The 20,724-nt window shown below is 35.7% G+C and overlaps 1 protein-coding gene across 3 annotated transcripts in view; it reads left to right on the top strand.

Moving 5' to 3' along the window:
* The window catches only part of DENND1B (DENN domain containing 1B), a 167,134-nt gene that overhangs the window by 124,918 nt on the left and 21,492 nt on the right, over positions 1 to 20,724 (top strand). For all 3 annotated transcript variants that reach the window (XM_037403964.1, XM_037403963.1, XM_037403962.1), the window contains 6 exons: positions 3,478 to 3,579; positions 9,679 to 9,769; positions 13,738 to 13,778; positions 14,608 to 14,676; positions 17,151 to 17,207; positions 18,011 to 18,121. In XM_037403964.1, coding sequence (XP_037259861.1) covers positions 3,478 to 3,579; positions 9,679 to 9,769; positions 13,738 to 13,778; positions 14,608 to 14,676; positions 17,151 to 17,207; positions 18,011 to 18,121 — 471 coding nt within the window. The remainder of the gene's footprint in view (positions 1 to 3,477; positions 3,580 to 9,678; positions 9,770 to 13,737; positions 13,779 to 14,607; positions 14,677 to 17,150; positions 17,208 to 18,010; positions 18,122 to 20,724) is intronic.

Here is a 20,724-nt window from a genome sequence, read left to right as displayed (position 1 = left end):
AAGCCATGAAAGAGGAAGAAAATTCTGTAGCAACTGTTGTTAAAAGGCCAGATAGAATGTTTGGGCATAGGTTGTTTGGTCTGGGTATTAGCTGTCTCCTCTTCAGTATAGAGTCCCCACTGGGTTTTGATCGAACTTGTTTTGAAAGTACATTGTAGATCAATACAACAGGTGCCATTTGATGGTCTAGTAGTTAAATATCAGCGGAGCATTCCTCCAAAACTCACTTTCTAAAGGTACCTGGTTGTATTTGCAGAAATGAGAATGTAACAGGCTTTATGTACGAAAACTTCTAGAGATATTTTTGTTTCTATTGATCCAGTAATTTATTTTTTAGATAGCACTTCAAAAGGCTTTGTGTTTACAGTAGTAATTTTGAAGATTTGTAGAAGTTTTATTTGGAAAACAATTCTGTTGTTCAGAGCCTTGAACAAATGAAAGAGCTAGGAGTTAAGTGTATTATTTAATGTAATTTCAGTAAAGTCAGAGCAGATACCCTGAGAAAACTTCAGTGTGGAATTTCCACAGGTTTCAACAGATTTTTCTCATTTTCATGTGCTGAACAGGTAGGAGCTTTAAACCTCCTCAGATTTTTAAAGCAACGTTGCTCTCAGTGGTTCAAATAACAGAGGTGACTTTTGGATGTGAACTCTGTATAGATCTAAATAAATTTTCAGCTAAGGAATAGGTTCAGTTATTCTGTCTCTAAACCGTGCTGATAAGGGAACAGATGCACCAATGCATGAGTGCTTACTTAGTATCTGAAGCATCCAGTGATTAGAGGAAAGCATTTGGGAAAATATTACAGCCATGTGCTAAAAATGTGTGTTGAACTACCATTTCCTGGCGTTCTGTTACAGGCAGAAGTGCCATCAAGTAAAACTATCTGACTGCTCTCTTCCCAGGCTGATGCGGAAGGGAGAGCAAGCATGCCTGTTTTCTCGTCTGCCGGGAAATTACCTCTCATTTTTCATCTTTCCCAAGACAATTGGGAAAGTGGTAGTGGAGGCATAGCTTAGTTTTTATTTTTCTAAATAGTATATTTTGAAAATACAATTTTCTCTCTTTGATCCTAAATTTAATGTTTCATAGCATGTCATGTGCCATCATCTAGTCCATTCTGTACTCCCACAAAGCCTCTGTATTTCCAGAAATCATTTTGTTGTGTAGTAACAACAAAAAATATATACATATATTTAAAAAAATGTATTATATGCATGTGTGTGTATATATATGTGTGTGTGTGTATATATAATAAAAGGGGTTGTTATAATTTGCTGCCTTGACATTTTCTGGAAGAATGACAGAACTGAGAAGAGCTTGCCCTCAGTGTGCTGGTTTTGGCTGGAGTTAATTTCTCTTGTACCCCCATGTCTCACTGGAGACTGTTCCATTTGGTTTGACGCACTTTGATTTGCTAAGTAGCTTCGGTTCATCACGTTCAGACAAGAGCCTTTGAGAGCTCTGCGATAGCTAAGGCAGCATGGGTCAGGGAGGCGCTGCTGTCTGAGGTACCACAAACATTCTGAGCTGTCTGCCAGGTCCCACATGTCTTCCATGTGGACTGTGTCCACCGGTTATCTCGGGATGAGCAGCAGGTGCAGTAACTTGGGTGCTTCTCCTGGAGGCTTGATCAACACGGCACTGCATACGGTACCAAGGTGGCTTCGCGTACCGCAGGGTTCCAGCTGCCCTGTGAAGGGTTGCGGTAGGCAGACATATAGCTCCTAGCTACTGCAGTGAGAATTCTTTTCTAAAATCAGAAGTTCCATAAAGAAGAAAGGATGTAAAAACTTAAAAACAAGTTAAACATGAACTTAAGTACTTTGCTGAGTGGGATTGGACCTCTTAAAAGAGACTTAAAAGGAGGGAAACTTTTGATAACTTAAGAATAGGATTTTAAAATGACGTTACCTTGGTTTTACTGCAACATTTCCTTGGATCATATTTGAACCATTTAAAAGCAGTGCAAGAAGTAAAGAGCAGTTGAAAAGGATTTAGATCTACTCCACCAGACTCACTTAGGTGACATGCAGAAAGCACTTTGTGATGCTCTGGAAGCGCATAGCTGCACAGAAAGCCAGAATGGGAGGAACACGTGTGGAGGAGCATATGCGCTTAAACAGGGTGAGGAGCGGAAGGCATGAATAAATTTGTCTTTAAAGTGGCTAACGAAGCTATTGTGAAGATTGGTATAACAGTTGTCTTTGATCTTTTGAATGGCTGAAGTGTCTTCTGTTCTGGGACTGCACTGTACGTGTAGCTTTTGGGTAGTAAAACATTCTAGGGTAGATTTAAGTGTGGCATTTTATTGGATTCCAAATTGTCTGTCATTGAGACCTTTGGTAATTGTTTCTAACCTGGTAGTTATTTTGGGTTTATAAACTTGGGGGAGGCACCTTTTGGCTTTATGATGCAATCAGTTCCCGTACCCTGATCCCTGCGCAACCTTTGTAATGTACCTATTGTTTACCCCGTTACACTGAACAGTTTCACCTATTTATCACAAAGTGTTGGCAAGATGACAGAATTTGAGAGAATACTCATCAGCAATGTCCACTGGTCTGTGCACACTGAAGATAGCAAATTTTAAATGAAATTAAGGAATAACATAGGAGTCAATTTGCTTGTTTATAGATGATCTTACTGCATCTTTTATTTTTAAAATGAGTGCTGCTTTCAGTAATAAGTTTTTCAACAAACGTCATTTTCAATGAATATTTGTTTATCTTCTTTCATCATCAAAGTGTTTTGGTGTAGGGTTTTTGGTAGTTATAGGTGATGTGCTTTTCTCATGTTGGGGAAATACATTTTATTGTATTAAATGTTAATGTCATCTGTTCAGACTTCCTCCGTAACAGTGTTCAAAAAAATCTGTAGCTTTCGTTTTGTGTAAAAATAAAACAGACGTGTATTTCAACATTTTCCCGTTAAATCAGCAGTATATTTATTGATCTGCTCATGTTTCGGTAGAATAAATATAAAAATAATTTGGTGCAGATACATATTTTTGGACTGAATTAGAGTTTTGGTTTACTAGTATCGCTGGTTTGGCATGCAGAGTAGTGCTGAACAATAATGCACATTCAATTATTTGAAGCGGTGGACCTGCTGTTCCTCAAAATTTGTACTGCTTCCTTGAAATTTTTAATTAAGAGTGCCATAAAGGTAACATGAACCAAATGTGAACCACTTTTTCCTTGCAATGAGTATTTTGTAGAGTTGACTTCATAAACCAGACGTTCAATTGCAACATGTATTTTGAGAACTATTTAAATACTTTATGAAGATTTTGAGCTTTTTTTGTTGTTGTCTAATTGGCTGTTTAATTGGATGCATATTTATTAAGATTGCTTGAAAGGGAATTTTGTAAGTACTGACTATTAAGATGTAAATTTATAACAGAGATTTTTAAAATAAATCAGCATATTTGTATGCTCTAGTTACCATCTAACTTCTCCTGTTTAATTTTTTTAGGGAGAGCCTATAACTTTCTGTGAGGATAGTTTTGTGAAACATCGTTCCAGTACTACTAAGCAATTCCTGGAAACTGCTGTTAATCTTCAACTGTTCAAACAGGTATGAGAGGGTAAATGAGACGTGCTTAATGATTTTCTTTTCAAATGTATCCCTATTTAAATACATTTTGTCAGCTTATGAAACTCTGGGATCAAATAAAAGTACAAATACTTTGTGTACAGTCAGTTATCCCAGTTTTGTGTATTTTTAAATCTTCAGTTATAGTTAAAAAGAGTGGCGGGGGGGGGAAACAACAAAAAAATAACCCCAGGGTGCAGAGCCAGTTGCGGCATCTCTTCAGAGCCAGTCAGCAACTCATCTAAACAAGAAAAATCATGGATCCCCCAGCTTGATTTTTGAACTTCATTTTCAGCTCTCTTGGCTCATGACCAAAGAACCTAAACAACATAATGCTTACTTAAATTGGACTTCAATGGCGTTTTATTTAAAAACTGGATTCATACTGTAATTGCAGTTCTCATTGTTAGGCTTTTTGAAGTATGCACACAGAGAATGTTCTGAACCCGAGCCATAGGGGTGGCCTGAAGAATATTCTAGCTGATCTGTTAATGCAGATTTTGAACTAATAGAGAACAAATTGTCTAAAGTCTGGCACAGCTCAGCAATAGTTTTATTACAGTCTTTGAAATGGATTTTTTCTTTGATTTTATTCTATAACTTTTTTTCTGCCTTTTCATCACATGACCCCATTGCATCAAAAGGGTGTTAAGAAACTTATTACTAGATTTTTAGGAAAATCAAGGAAAATCTCAATGAAATAAGAAGACTCATAAAAGTATATATTTGCCTGCAAATATCTGGAATGATTGAGGCATGGGAATTTATATTTATCTGGTGGACTTCTTTGAAGAACCACTACTGTGATAGATAAGGGAGATTAATTATATGTAGAATCTTCTAATTTTCAAAAAAACATTTGGTGTTAATTCAGAGGCTAGTGTCTAAAGATTTATACAAGGATGATAGCTTGTAGAAGTCCTGTGAAAATATGTTTCTCCTAATTGCATGAAAGTTAAGGAAACACTGATCATAGAATTGGGCTCCTTTAGTTTTGCTGTGTTTTGTTTTATACAATGATGACATGTAAATACAAATGTAAAATAATAAAGAAGAAAGGTGAAACCTTTTGAAGTATCCAGCACATATGATTGAAATGAAGTAATGAGTAAACAGTGTTGTTTACATTTTGCATATCTCAGTGCAATAAGCTGGCATGAAACTTTCTGAATAGGAAGCTGCCTACAAGCAGTGTTTCTAAAATGATGCCACACTCCTCCTACTAAGTGAGATCTTCAGCTGTAAGAAAAAGGTTTAACTCCACTGCAATGAATGGGCTTGTCAGTGTGGCTCTGTACTTACTGTAACGTTAATTAAACAGAATCAGTTTACAGTTTGTTTATAGATTGTTTGAATTTTATTTCAACTAAAAGAAATAATATATTTTAGAGGATTAGAAAATAGTAATTTTTATGATGTGTGTGGTTTAATAGTAGCAGTAGGGTTTTTTTATTCCTCTGGTTTCTGTTGCAAAGGTTACTCCTACTTTTTCAAGCTAATCCTCAAACCAGCTGCATCTTCTCCAGTTTTTCCCACTGACAAATGAGCTGTTTTCAAAGTTGTTTGTGGTCAAAAAGTCTACACTGAATTTTATTGTTCTGAAAAATCTTTTAAGCAGAAAATATTTCTTAGGAGCAGCCTCAAACCTAGACCAAATAGAAAATAGGTACTTGAAATGCGCCCTTTTTGTCAAAACTGTCAAGTAAGCTTTATTTGTGCCATTTTAAAAAATTCTTCTTCTGTTCTTTTTTCTTTGTAGGTTTTTAATCTTTTCCCCCTCTCTTCTACATTAAAACATGTTCATTCCTCCAATTTAACCACTTAAATTTTGGAAGTTGTAGTATCTTTTCATCAAAGTACCAGGAAATCACTGTTGGGATAAATAATAGAATTAATTATTTGTTTTACTCCAATTCAGATTATTTTAATTTTCATCATCATCTGTTTTTAATTTGTATTGCATTTTGATGTGCTTTCTATTAATAATATCCCCAAATCTATTAGCACATGCCAGTCTTTTGTACCAAAACCATTAACTAACCCGTAACTAGGATCAGTCCCAACACTTGCCCTTAAACACCATCCCAGTGACGCTTCCAGCCTAACATTTTTCCTTCCAAGTTGTTATCTCCTTTTCAGACCAGTCCTCATCCAGCCAAAAGTTCCAGTGTTCTGTTCGAGTAGTTTGCTTTTATCTCATCTAAACTAGTATTCTGAGGCAATGCAAGAGGCTTTTCTGTGGTATAGAGAAATCACATTTCCCTTATCTAGCAAATTAATTGTTAAAGAATCTGAGAATCAGTGCTTTGATAGTGCATACGTTACATCTTCCCATTTACTCATTTGCCATTTCTTCCCTCCAAAATGTATTTGTAAGCCTCATCGAATTAAGGGCAAACTGACAGACCAGCACTTACTGCAACATTTTTTTTTAACTTTTTCTAAGCACTTCAGCTGTGTTTCCTTTACCTTGATGGACTCATAAATATTTTTTTACTTCCAGATGTATATGCTGTTTTCCTTAGAATTGTGTAGCAGAGGTGAATCTGATTGGTTTTTTTTTTACTTGAGTTTTATTCCTCAGGTATTATAATGTCTATTTCTGTATCTCATTTTCATGAACACTTGTATTTTTGTTCTCTTATTCATCATCATTGTCTTTAATGAGAATTGAGATAGGATATTTTTGGCAGGGACAATGCCTAGATAATCTTTTATCCTCAAACCATTTTCTTGGACTTACAAATTACAGAGATGTCTTTTACATCATGTTGATGACTTCACATTTTTGGAAGTGGAAAGGACTGTTTATGTTGCTCTGAAACAGAATACACCAAACTGTTTATGCAAAACATACGTTTTCCAGGAATTCATAGAAGTGATTTATGGTAAATACCCTGATACAGATCACAACTATAGGGACATGTGAAGTTCAATTTGCTGCAATTTGCTTTTTTCTAACTGCAATTTTGCAGTTTTCTAAAGCTGTCTTCTGCCCTGAATAGATTTAATTTAAAAAACCCTGGTTACCATTATTCCTAAACTATTAGGATACTTAATCGTATAAAATACTTCCTTAAAAATAAAATAACTATTATTTATATATTAAATACTATGTATATGACAGTTTCACTTTGATTAAATGTTGGTTCTTTTAAACTACATACTTATGTTACTTCTTTTCTCAGTGTTCTTTTTTCTACATCTTTGATATTTGTACTATTATGTATGCTATCTATTTGTTAGTTTTTTCTGAGCCTTAGAAAGGCTTCCCTTTAATTAGGGTAACATGGAAGGTAGGTAATCTTTACTTGAAGTTGCAAACATTAGCAATTAATAATTACGTCTTACATGTCAAATAGTTTTGATGAGTGTCCAGGGAAAATACTCATTCAGTCTTCAAACTAGCAAGAAGCCTAATGCTGGACAATCTCATTAAATAAATGTAATTGTCTAAGTAATGTAATCTGCAACATTTATTGGGATTTGTTCCTGAAATGGTAGAAAGTTTGAAGTAGAAAAATAAGTAGTGAATGTAGAATTAGGATTAGAAGAATCATAAGTCTTTGAAAATTAGCAGTAATTTCAAATTTCATTTACAAGCTTTGAGTTGAGCTTTCTTCTTGCAAGTGTTATTATTGTGTGGAAATCACATTTATGTGTTCTTTGCTTCTATCAACTTTTTGTTTTTAATAATGGGTGAATTGACGTGAAATTTTTGCTCCTACCTAAGTAAATGATTGGGTTTAGCTAACAAACATCATCTCTCCTCTCCCACCCCCCACACTTATCACCTGTGCAACAAGATCTTGCACAGTGGATATGATCTATATTTCATTTTCAGAATTCAAAATTACTTAAGGATTATTGTAGTTATGTCTCTAGTCAGCTTAAAATCCCGGAGTAGCGCTGGAATGGCTGGTTTTCCATTGAAAGCAGTAGTCAGCCAGGGGCTCTTTGGATCTCAAAGCGAATGCAGTTCTTGAAGCAGCAGGGCCAGGCGCTTGGAGAGAGTATGAGTTTGAAAAACAGGAGGAAAAAACTATGAAGTGTGTGTGTAATTCCACGCACTATTCTTTCCATGTAGCAATGTAAGTGCAACCATTAACGGTAAGTTACTCAAAAGTAATAGCTACTACTACCACTACTAACACTTATCGTTTCCTTTAAATAATGTCTCTGATATCTTTTTTCCAGCAGTTGTGCTTGTCAGTATTTACATTAAGTACGCAGTTGGAGTGATCCTCTAAAATTCAGTCAGTGCCCCAGCCTTCTGTTGACAGGATTTTACCAAATGATGAGTATGTCCATAAATCTTATGTTAGTTTATGGTATGGAATGAATTCATAACTTTCCCCAAAGAGATAATGTCTTACAGTTCAAAGGCTGGGGAGGTGGGGAGTGTTGTTTTGTTGTTTTTGTTTTTTTTTTCTTTTTCCCTCACAGCACTAGCTAAAGATGCTCTTATCTCTCTTTCTTACTGTGAAATAATTCAGTGATCCCATAGTGGTCTGACCATGAACCAACCTATTTGGAAAAAAGCCAGCTTGGAGTAAAATGGAAAAATGAAAAGGAATTTAGACAAGAAGAAGAAATGGTTATCTTTGTGCTTGCCTTATTCTTGCTGCTGGAATTTTTGTACTCTGAGAAAGTGATTTGTTTTATGGCACTAGTCTGTTCGTGGACAAGCATCAGATTGTCACTGACACTGTTTGGATAATCTGTGGTAAAATATGATATAGCCAAATAATTAATTTTGGTTAGTTCCTATGTACTGTTTTGTACCAGTGAATAACTCATAATTCTTGCTAGGAGATGAACTGTGTATAATTAGAAAAATGCTTTCTCACTTTATCACTGAGACTTGAGTTAGCCTTTTCAAAACAAAAAAGGGAGGAGTTGCTTCTTGAAAGAATTTTAAACCTTTAAGAATGTGCTCATTGTACTACTGTGAAGCCCAGTAATTCTTGAAAACTAGAGGTTCATTCCTTCTGAGAGGTTTAATTGTTAATTATCTTATTTTGGCTTTTTCTGATGTATTTGCATAATTTTGGTCTTTGTGTATACACTTATATGTAGATGCAAATCCACGTGTTCATGCAGCTGTAACCTCTGGGTAAGGACAACTGTTGCAATATGCATCTGTGGATGCACCTAAATAAGTATTAGCGGTTAAAAAAAAAAAAAAAAAGGGCAAGCAGATGTGTTAGGGCATAAAAATACAGTGGTGTGAACCCTGAACTGTGCTCGCTTGTGTGGAGAGGGTCTTAGGGGTCTGCCTTGGCATTATGCTTCACATTGCTTTGGGACTGTGTGTCACATTTCTCTACAGTTAAATGAAATGTCCTTCGAGTCAGCTTGTGCACGCCGGTCCGATCCAGCCTGCTGCCTCCGCTGTTTCTGAAGCCAAGCACAGCCTTCCTTTGTGTTTCACTGGATGCTTCTACAATTTCTGCCCCCCCTACTGACCTTACAGGGTCCTTTTTCATGTGGGACACATATGCTTTTAACGGACCTTAGGTAGAAGTGGTAGCCTGTTATTTCTTTGAACTGGGTGTGGTGAAATATTTCTAGTTGCTCTAAAGATTCTTTTTGTGTACAGCAAGTTCTGCTTTGGACACATTGATGCATGTACCCAGAAAGAGATACCACGGGGAGGTTAGGTTAATTTTGTTGTTGATGATACGAAGTAAACTTACAACTTCACAACAGAATGTCAGGGAACGTCTCAGTGACCTTTATGTGATGACAAATCCAAAGTTACCATTTTTAAGGAAATAATATATTTTCATGCCATTAGAAAAGCAAGAAAAGCTTGAAAACCATTTAAAATATTTCTGAACAAAAATTTGTAAACAAAGTAATACAGATAATTTACTTGATCTATATAAAATACTCTGACATTTCTGCTGCTCATAGTTGCAACTGCTCTTGCAAAATCCATCGAAAAACAGTGTATTATCCTGAAGCTGTATGTTGTCTTGAACACACACATTATAATGTACACACGTAAAACTGTAACACTGTAAAGCAATAGAAAGGACAACAAAGTATGACTTTCTTTACTTTTTTTCTCCCCAGTTTATTGATGGTCGGCTATCAAAATTAAATGCAGGAAGAGGATTCTCTGATGTGTTTGAAGAAGAAATCACAGCAGGAGGCTTTTGTGGAGGTACAGAATTAATTTAAGTGTACTCATTGACGCTTCTTCTCCGGGAGCTGTTCAACATGATGATGTCCTCGTGATGTCCTGTAAATTTTAAAAGTCATTAATCTTGTTACTGCTTTATTGTTTCCATTAATTTTTGGAAAGGTTTTAGCCTTTAATAAGTCACTGCTGGGACACACCCTATTATGTATCTAGTCATATCAGTACATTCGATGAAGATATGTTGGTTTAATCCAGTAAAAGAATACTTGGATTTCAGTATGTGATGAAATATTGCTATATTATTTACATTTTTAACTGCACATTTATATAATATGATGCATTGTGTGTAAACTGTATTTTAAAAATAATTTTGAAATTTGTGCTGCTGAACTTTTTCTGGATAGTTATGTTTTTCATAAACACTTCTACTTTTTTCCTGCAGTGCAGAAATCAGAGTGATTTTTGGAATTTTTAGAGAAATTTGCTTTCTCCAGCAAATTTGTTACACTAAAAAAGAGAGGAGTTTTTTAACGTTTATATATAATCTGAGAAGGTGAAATGGAAGTTTACCTTCTTCATAAACCAAAAATATGATTCCTTGTGTTGTTTCCCTCAGTTACATTCACTGATGGTTGTTATAATGCTTTTGGCCTTAGCTGGCTTACAAAGATAACCCATATAGAACAGGGAATGCTGAATCCATTCCTGATTAATACAGGTTTATTGAATGATTTCCACTGAAACATTTAGTTACAGCTCTGTTGTTATTTGACATATTACAGATGCTGACAAAATACTGGATCAAAATATGCATGACACAGCACAAATACTATGTTATGGTCGGTCTTGAAAGTAGTGTAGCAGCTTCTGCAGTAAATGGGGGTTACGTGATCTGAGCAAATCCACTGAGTTGCTGTAGGATAACTTTAGATGGTCTTCCTTTGCAAGACAGTCCTGAAGTGGGCATGTGTGGAGGAGAGGACTTGGCCCCCACAGAAAATCATCAAGTGCTGCAGAGCCATTGTCACCTTTGCAAAATAGTTTTTTATACTTGGAGTACATAAACCCTTTTGTTCAAGAGTTTCATTGCTGTCTCCTGCCCTCTATGTCTTGTGCTGTGATCTAGCACATAATTTGTGGGTGTTTTTTCTTGATTCCAATGTGGTTAGTTATACAGAGATTTACTTCTTTGCTGCCTTTTAGGTAACTTACGCTGCTCTGTAAACAGATTGTAGGCATTGAGCATCCATTATTCAGATAGGTGGTGTCAGTATTCAGAGTTCGTTTGCTGACTGCAGTTAGGGGGTCAAGAGGCTGCAATAAAACTGCAATGGAAGTGAGATAAAGCTTGTTTCTCGGCTGCGCTCTGGCAGCCTGTGCACCACATCTCACCTGCCTCGGCTCAGGGGGGAATGCTCAGCCTCGCTAGTAGTTCTCCATTCGATTGCGCTGCGTGTGTGCTTTTCAAGTCAGACAGCTGTATATTGCCAGGCTGTGGACAAATTGCTTAGGGCACATATTCAGTATTTACATAACTGCTGTCTCATTATCGTTATGAAGTGCAGGGCTAACAATATGTATAGAATTGAAGGTGACATTTTGTGACACTAATGGGGTAGAACTGTGATCTCTTTGCAGAGTTAACTCCCATCAACTTTATCAGGAAGCCCAAGGTTGTAAAGAAGCAGGTGAAACCCAGCCTTCAGAAAAGTCACAGAAAGTTAGTGTAAGCTACGAGCTGTTAAAAGGACAGGTGAACATATTCTTAGCTATAGAGAGTATAGTTTAAAAATTACTGAACCAAATGGGAAGTGTTTCTTTAAGTAATCTCTTCTAATTTGCATTTTTTCCACATATGTGTTACTAAACCAGTGCAGAAAATTCAACTGGAAATTGGAGAATAGAACTTAGATTGCAATTTTTGTATGATTTTTTTTTCCATCCAGTAATGTGGTCAAAACTTAGTTCTCTGTTGACTATATGTGGAAAGAAATATCAGCCATCTTCATTACAGTTTGCACTTTATACTTAAAATTTGATTTTCTGTTACATGTATTACTCTGTGGAGGTATTGGTTTGCAAGAATTTCATGTAACTTTCAATACACTATTTGGCCTTAGCACTTGGTTTTCTTGTAGAATATATACGTAAAGTAATTTGGAATCACATGAATTTTACTACAGCAGTCGATTTTTTTGAGTTGGTCTATTATCAGTGGTGGTTATGAGGAAAACTGGAAAAGTGATAACTTTTGAACCTCCTTTAATAATAATTTAGTTTAAGGTGTCAGCACTAGAGTTTCAGGAGGTTCGGCTCTAGCTGAGGGTAGTGTATAGTGGCCTTTTCTGTAGATGAGTATTTATCTGTTTTCTTCATTGCTTTCCCTAAAGTCTCTGTACACAGCAAGACAACAGTTTTTGGTTGTTTTGGTTGATAGAAAGACAAAACTTTTTGGTGGTTTTCTGAGATCTCATTTACTGTCTTTAGAAATTGCTTAAGTCATAGGCTGTGGCAGAGAAAGCTCAGATGTGGGAAGGGTCACTCTCAGGATACCACAAGCCAGATGATACACGAACGTTGTTGAAAATAGAATTTGAACTTACGAAATGTTGTGTTAGAGAAGGCACTTATGGTTCATTGAGATGTCATTAACACACTAGCAGTGGTTAAATTTCACCTTACTACATATTATTTCTGTGCTGCCTTCTTTGGTAGTTCCAGGGAACCAGACTGAGGAAGTGAAAAATGAGTAATTTTTGCTTTAGGTTGCTCTTTGATGTTCTTACTGGAGATAGGATCATAAAGATCATCAGGATCTCTCCTTTCTAAGTGAGCATTGCTTTCACTTGTGCCAGCATTCCTGAGAGTTTGGCTCTCAAAATTGCTTGTGAAGAACTTAATGAAATGAGTGAAAGTGCCTGATGTGAGTATAAACAGCTTAGGTTTTTCACCTCATTGAGAAACTTGGGAATACCTTTTAACAATGATCCAGTTAGTTCTCAGCCATGTCCTAGGAGAATATTTTGGCTTTCCATTAGCCAATGCAATAATTCTACCCAGGCCTTAGTTAATTGATTATTGCAAAGCTTAAGCATTTTTGAGAACTCCTATTAAAAGTCTGTAATGTCAAGGATGTACCAGTATAGTCCTTCCAAAATGGATAAACTTTCTGTTTTGAACTTCAGTGTTCTTATCAACGTGAATGTCTAGTCTAGGGTTAGTAGCAACTCACAGTACAGGAGTATTCAAGTGACTGATGTACTCAAACTTTCTCAGGGGTCAGAGACTCAATCTTTGGTGTTCAGCTGAAGCACCTTTGGGAAATAGTATTCTTCTTCTCATCAGCGGCTTGGTAGAATTTAATCCTGTCTGTGGCAAGCTTAGTGGCGCGGTAGTCCTCGGTACTCCTACAGAACCCAGAAGACACTCTCACTTACATTTTAGAGGTTTTCCTTTGGACAGAAGGTAGATACAGTTAGGATTACAGTTAATAGCTATAGTTGTATATATATATAGGAGTATATAGTTGTGCCATAATCCTTACACTTTTCTCCAGTTGTTTTTCCTTGGGATGCAATCCGTGTCATTTTTGGACTTGGAAGTTTGCCCAGTGGGATCATTACGCTTGATTGCAGTTCATTATATATTATTCTTTCCTTTGAGCTGGTGGTTTTCTTTTTAGACTTTGTATCTGTATGTTACCTTATTGTAGTTTTAATTTATCTTTCTACCTCAGTTAGAATTAAAAACTTTGTGTGGTGAAAAGCTATGCTTTTACGAAGAAAACAGAAAATGTGAAAGAAGAGATACCTAGATTTTTTTGTTAGTGTACACATATTCTTATCTTCACATTCCTTGTCTGTCTGGGAGGAATGAAATTAATGAATAATCCTCTAAGGGAATTTTTTATGCAGATTGTGAAGAGGGTTGAAGCATTTAAAATGTTGAACATTTGTTTGATTGTGTTACATCTTACATTTATATTTCAGGAAATTCAAGATCTTACCAGCAGTGGATGCATACAGTGAAGGTATAAACTTGGTTAAGTAATTATACTGGCCATGCTGTTCTTTAAATTTTTGTCCTTTTCCTTACGTATATATGTAATGGTAAAAGTTCACTCACTTGCAAGGAAAATGTAAGTATATTCTATAATAAATAACATGTCTATGGTATATGCAATAATTTTGTGGAATTTTTCTTTAATATGTAGAAAGAAGTAGTCTCATACACAAAACAAATGCCAAAACACGCAAGGTTTTTCTGTCTGTATAGTCAGGGATTTCACCGCTTTCTGTACCATGTTACATTCCATAACTGTGAATTAGGTGCGACAGTACAATTTGATAGGAAGTTTATCGCTTCTAGTAAATTGCAGTTTTGTGGATATGGATTTGTGCAGTCTGGCTGGCAGAAGACCCTTGGTATAACCTTGTTATTCCACAGGATTAATACAATATATTATTTTAGATTAAGAGAATTCTTGTGTGATTTAAATGTGATAGTTCTTTCTGTCAGGTCAAAGTATTTTGAAGTTGCATAATAAATATGATAGGAACACATGAAAAATAGCTGTAACTTCTGAATTGATTTTGAAACAGTAACAATGAATGAAGAATGAAAATACATCATTCTGTTAGAATGCATTGATAAATGTGTCAGCTCTGATAATGATGTACTGTAACCCTTGTGTAGCTGCAGACAGGAGGTTGGGGAGGAAACACAGCTGTGGTTATTCTTACCAATTTTAAAGGAAGATTGTTATTTCTTTACAGCACACTCTTTATTTTCCCTTGCTCTTGTCTTAAGGTTTGGCTTGGGTTAAAATGTTACTAAAATATATTTTTTGTGTATTTCAGAAAGGTGGTGCGCTAATCAACACAGCAATGACCAAAGCTACTCCGGCTGTGAAAACCGCATATAAATTTGTAAGATCATTTATTTCAAATAAATAAAAATACTGCAACTTCCTACAACCTCTCCTTCTTCCTGAATACTTTAAAGCCTAAGCATTTGATAAATGTATTGCACAATACAGTCAGCCTGCAGAAAGTTTTTAGCTTTGTTTCCTCATATAGCACTCAGATTTTAGAGTTGTTTCTGTCTTCCAGATAGCCTGCACATAACAATAGACATTTTCAAAGCATCACTGTACTGGTTTTGTTTCAGGCATCATACATACTAGAAGCTTATTTAAATATCATTTAAATATTTGATACACAGCTCTAAACTCTTCCTGATTGGTGACAACACAATTAAAATATGGACTCTGAAAACAGAAATTCTCATTTACACTAAGGTCCCGTAACACAACACAGGCATTGCAAAGTTAATGTGAGCATAAAACATTTTGTAAATGTTACGTTAATGTGAAATATAAATATAGTGTTACAGTATGCAGTTACATAGTATATCGTGTTAGCGTGATGTAGAGCGCTCTGTTCAGAAGAGCCAGGGTTTGTGCTGGACAAATGGAGCCCTGGCTCCCAGTCACTTTGGCACTAAGTGCTGCACTGTTGAAAACGTGGTAAAGCATCAGTAATGGGTGCAGCCAGTCTTTTCTATCATCTGCTCTTATCAGGAAGATACTAGAATGCTCACACTGAACTGAATTTAAGGCTTATACTTTTGAGCTTAAGAGATCTTCTTTTCAAAGGCTGCCTGACCAATAAAGCATGTGAAATTATATGGTATTATGCAGTATGGAAAAATGGCAGTGGTGTAGTGAAGCAGGAAGTATTTTAATGAAGCAGGAAGTATTTTAAGGTTGCATTTTTAATATATGGGAAAAGACTTTTGGCTTCCTTTTTGCTTTTCCAAATGTTTCACTAGTTGGATGCATAATAACTAGTCCTGAATAAATCGGGACATCAGTCTAAGCAAGTGTATTTTAAATAAAATTTTAAAACAGAATTTTTAATTTTACATCAGTTGAAAAACTCAGCAGTCATGGAGAAAAACAGGTAAATAAAATAAATATACTTCATATTCATGGGCTCATTTATAATTTTAAAAATGGTTTATTAACAGGTTATCTGCAAATTGTTCTTCTTCAGTTTGCACTAGCTTAGACTGTGGTTACATCATCTTGTCCCAGCATTCAGTTTTGATAATTGTGTCCTTGATAGTAAAGGTTCTTCAAAGTGAACTTCTATGTATGCCAGGAAACGCTGGTAAACTGTGAGGATCTGTGTGTATCAGGTATTCATATTTATACCCCATTTAATTTCTTAGGCTGTTGCCCTTTATGGAGCCGGCTACTAGGGAAGTGGAATATGCATTTCTTAATTGCTAGACAACTGATCGGTAGCCTTGAGTAATGTGCTTGGTACCATCCCTCAGAGTTAGAACAAAGCCCTCCAAAATTCATCCAAATGCTGTCAGCATGATCTGGAAAGTTTGAAGTGGCTCTCAGGTTAGCATCTGCTACATGGCACCCTGTTGTGCTGTTATTGAGCATGTAGATGTATGATTTAAGGATCAAAAAAGACTCTCTGACCTCTTGATTTAAGAAAATGATTTCGTTTTCTGAATTTCCATTTATAGAAAACCATAGAAAAATAGGTGGTTTCCACATATTTATGCACTTAACTATATTTTAGAGTCCTGTTTTCAAACCAACCTTGAAAACTTGCATAGGTTTTTTTCCTATATTCTTCCAAGAAAGATACTTTTTCTTCTGTGAGGGTTAGGGTTTTGGTGTCGTCCCTTGCCTTGTATCTTTTCTTTCTTCCTGCTCCCCCAGTTCTCTCTCTCTTTCTCTTCTAATGGCTTTTAGCATAAGTAGTACATGGCATTCTGTATTGATAATTCATTTATTTATTGAAGAATATTCTTGGCTGTTTTCTATGCAACAATGATCCTTGGCTGCCTATTTTAATACATACCGAATCCTCCCCTAAATAGCAGCGCTATGCTGTTCAGCAGCACTGGGCAAAATCTCCATCTGCATATGAAATCACTTCATTTCTCTTAAGATTGATGTTGCCCTGCAAATTGCCAGACTGGAACACTGTAGCAGTCATCTCGAAAATCTTAACATTTTTCCAACATGCCTTACTGATAAAATACCCTTTCAAATTTAAAGGACCATTTCAAATAAAGGAGTGATGCATACAGCCATTTTTAGCCTGTCCTTAGTAACGTTGAATTTTTGAGTACATATGTTTTCACAGCACTGGCATGCACATATGAAAAAAATCTTTTACGTTCATGCTTTATCTATATATTTAAATATTTAATGACATTGCATGTATGAAATTTGTGATAAAGGTTATTGTTCTCCTTTATATCACCGTATTACCTTTTAAAAAAAAAGGTAAAATAAGTATGACATCTGAAGCATGTTCCATGACTACAGCCAGTGTCTTGCAGAGCTACTTAAGCCCTTTTATTTTTCTAGGCAAAAAATCAGGCAAGGCAAGGAATAAAAGAAGTGAAGAACAAGTTAAAGCACAAGGTACGTAGCACACTTTTTGCTTTCTTACATTGCTTCCTGTATCAGTTTGAAGCTTATACTTTACAAATCACATGAGATTTGTGTTTTTAATGACTTTTGAAATATGCTTAGCCCTTTGTTCAACAAAACATTTTTCATAACGAGCCCTCTGGCAACTATCTGTCATTCTATGCATCCACTGAATAATCTCTTTATTGTTTGCATATTTTATCGTAGAACAACAGAGGTCTTCAAAGATACATTAACAGGATGTATGTTTTCATAAAGTTGATTGCTTTGATATCACAATCGAAGCCTTTGCTTCAAGCTGAGAATTTGAGATGGGAGAGTCTTGTAGCACAATGTATTTCAGAAGGTGCAGTTGTCCATTTTGGTTTCCTAAGATGTGTGCACAATGGCAATGTTTGAATGAAGGAAGTTTCATTTTGCAAGAGCAACACTGCAGAAATAGCAGAAAAGATTTTTTAGGCATTTTGCAGGTGCTTTTCCCATTGAAAATTTCGTTTCCATGTAAGGTTTTTTATAGGGAGGAGGAACAGCTTTTAGATGTGTTTTATGCTATTTTAAGAAAACTTTGAAAAATATTTCCTAGACATTTGAACAATTAATCTTTTAAATGCCAATGTTGATAACTTCAGCTTCTTGAAAAGCTAAATTTGATTTTCTTACTACAGATGGTATTTTCATGACAGTAATAGATTGTGGCAAGATAATTTTGAATGCATTCTGCATGCATAATATGGGGGCTACGTTTGCAGATAATGATTATAAATAAAGGAATTTAAATGTGTTTTCTTGTGTAGGAGAGTGAGGAAGAGTATGGAACTTGCAGTGCTGGTGCAGTACAGACTGCTCCCGTCTACATGTTGCATTATGAGAAAAGAGGAAGCTCAGAAAAAAGAAGACTGGCACAGGTAAGACACCTGAAACTCCTGTCCTTATTCACATACATATGAGGAAAATATTTTGCCACTTACAGTGGCAAACGCATCAGTGAATCTGTTTCAAGATTATTTTACTGTCTGGGTTTGGATAGTGTGACTAAAAGGCTATGTTTATAGAAATACTGCTATACTGCTTAAAGGGGGAAAAAATGTTACTCGTATTTCATCCTTGTTGAGAGATGAAAAAACAGGAGATTTGTAAGTATGGATCTGAGATTTAATTCTTAAGTACTGTTTTTGATAATGGCTTCTCATAACAAATACTTTCTGATCTGTTCACTGATCTGTGTTAAGCTTTTTTTTTTTTTTTTTTAGTTCCCTATAGCAGTGCACATTAATTTTCTATTTCTAATACATTGATTTGGCAGTTACATAGCCTTTAACCTTGCTTGGATAGTTATGACTTATTATTTTATTATTAAGTCAGCTAGTTAATACGGTGCCAATCTCTTCTCCTTTTGTTCCCTAACCCTTTCTAGTCTTGATTTGAAGTAACAGGTGTAGTATCTCAACTTTGGCAAGTGTTGTAACGTCTTTGGATTCATTTTGACAGTTTTATTTCCAAGATATCAATAAAATAGTTTTTGTAGCACTTTTTTTTTCCTGGACATAAAGACATACATATGTACATATTTTAACATGTAGGTTATTTTTATATTATATTGTTATTGCATGTTTTTAATACATGTAATTATTGTTTATATATGTATTTCTAATGCATATATATTTCTTATAAGGGAATTAAGTATAGAAATTCAGTCCTGCTGAACTAACAGCGTTTGGCGTTTTACTTCAGACATTGCAATGACAAAAAACTGAGTTGTCTAATTGATTTAAAATTTGTTTTTATCAATAATAAATACAGTGTTTGTGAAATTTAACATAGAACTGATGCAGATTATTGCTAAATGATGCTGAGATTGTATGCTAGTATTAAGACATTATTTTTAGTAGGTTTATAAATAATCCAGAGACTTTCTGCTTTATCTATTTAGGCAGCTTTTATTTTGTACATGTTTTTATGGTCTCTTAAAGCCAGTGATAAAATTCTAAACTATGTGCCCTCAGTATATTTTTATGTACAGGCAGCTGCGGTGCCTGCGTTCTTTCAGGAACTTGTGCACAGTAGGTTTTCTTCACTGGGTATCAGAGGAGAAGATCCACACTTCTAAATGTGTGAGTGTAGAGCTCTAATGTTAGTAACGTGAATGGTTCTTAAAATATTTCTTCTCATAGATAACTGTCATTTTAATATATTGCAGTGTTCCCCACCACCAAAATAATTTGATAATGTGAGATACTAAAAAGGTTTTAATGCATTATAAGCCAACGCACACAGATTAGTGTAGGTGAATCTACAATTGTATGTATCTGTGTAAATACATAACACAAATATACCCTTGTAGCCAGTGAACTTTTATAGACTGCTTTTATTAAAAAATCTGCAGTAATTTACTGATATGGCAGTACTGCCTCCTGTTACGTACAGGAGTCTAGGGATACAAAGGAATATAATTTACCTTAGTATGATAAAACATTTCTTTTGAAGGCCTGTGTTTGACCAGAACAATTTAACTTCTGTATGTTTTTGTGTTTGTACAGCTGTGTGCTGCTAAATCCCATAATACCATTGTTGCTGTTTCTACCAGTCTCTTTTAGTTTTGAAAACAAGGCAGGAGTGCATATCCATCCATAGTGTGGTTTACATATGCACATATACACGTGTGTTTGTGTATACACATGTACATGTATAGGGTTTATTTACTATCAAAGCCTGCAACTAATGGCCCCGCAGTTTTGCCCTGCTGCAAACTGACGGTCCTGCGTTTTCTCTCCCGCTCTTGTCCCAAATGCCACGTGAGCCCCCTGGGCAGGATGGAGCAGATGGGGGGGAGGGCAGGTGGTTGCTCCCCCAGAACTCTGCTCTTGCACCGTTTCCATCACTGCTCACTCACACTGTTCCTACTTTTCCTCCTCCCCAAAAGCAAAGAAACTAACATATTTCTAAAAACCAATAGTCCATTGTGGCTGCTCTTTTTTTTTTATTCTTACTCTTGGTAAGTATTTGAACAAGATAACGTAAGTGCAAGTTCTTTATGAATAAGTGGTGTGATTTTAAGCTTTACATTCAAATAAACGTTTGTATTCTAAGTGCACATGTATGAGAGAGACTGTGTTTGGTCCAGTGCTGAATCAGTGTTTAAAAAGTGAATTTCACAGATTGCTATTATTGTCAGGTTTAATCCTTTTTTCTGTAACTCTTTATCCTGTGAACGAACGCCTCCACCCAGATTTCTAAAATGGTGCCATGCGTGTCTGCAGGGGTGTAAGGGTGGTGCTGAAGGGCAGTCTGCGCACTCTGATGTGTGTTTAAAGTAAGGACCAGCTATCGATTAAGTTGCAATGTCAGTGTATTTGAATATCCCCCCTAAACAAACAACAACAAAAAGAGAGCAATTGCTTTTAATGGTCATCTTGCTTCCAAACCAGGGGCAGTTCTGCACTTATATTACTGTCTCTTCCATACTGAAACATTTAGAAACTTGTAAATATAAAGAATTTGTTGTTGTATT

Source organism: Falco rusticolus, chromosome 11 (genome assembly GCF_015220075.1).
Source record: "Falco rusticolus isolate bFalRus1 chromosome 11, bFalRus1.pri, whole genome shotgun sequence".
NCBI lineage: Eukaryota > Metazoa > Chordata > Aves > Falconiformes > Falconidae > Falco > Falco rusticolus.
This window is presented reverse-complemented; position numbering and strand designations above follow the sequence as displayed.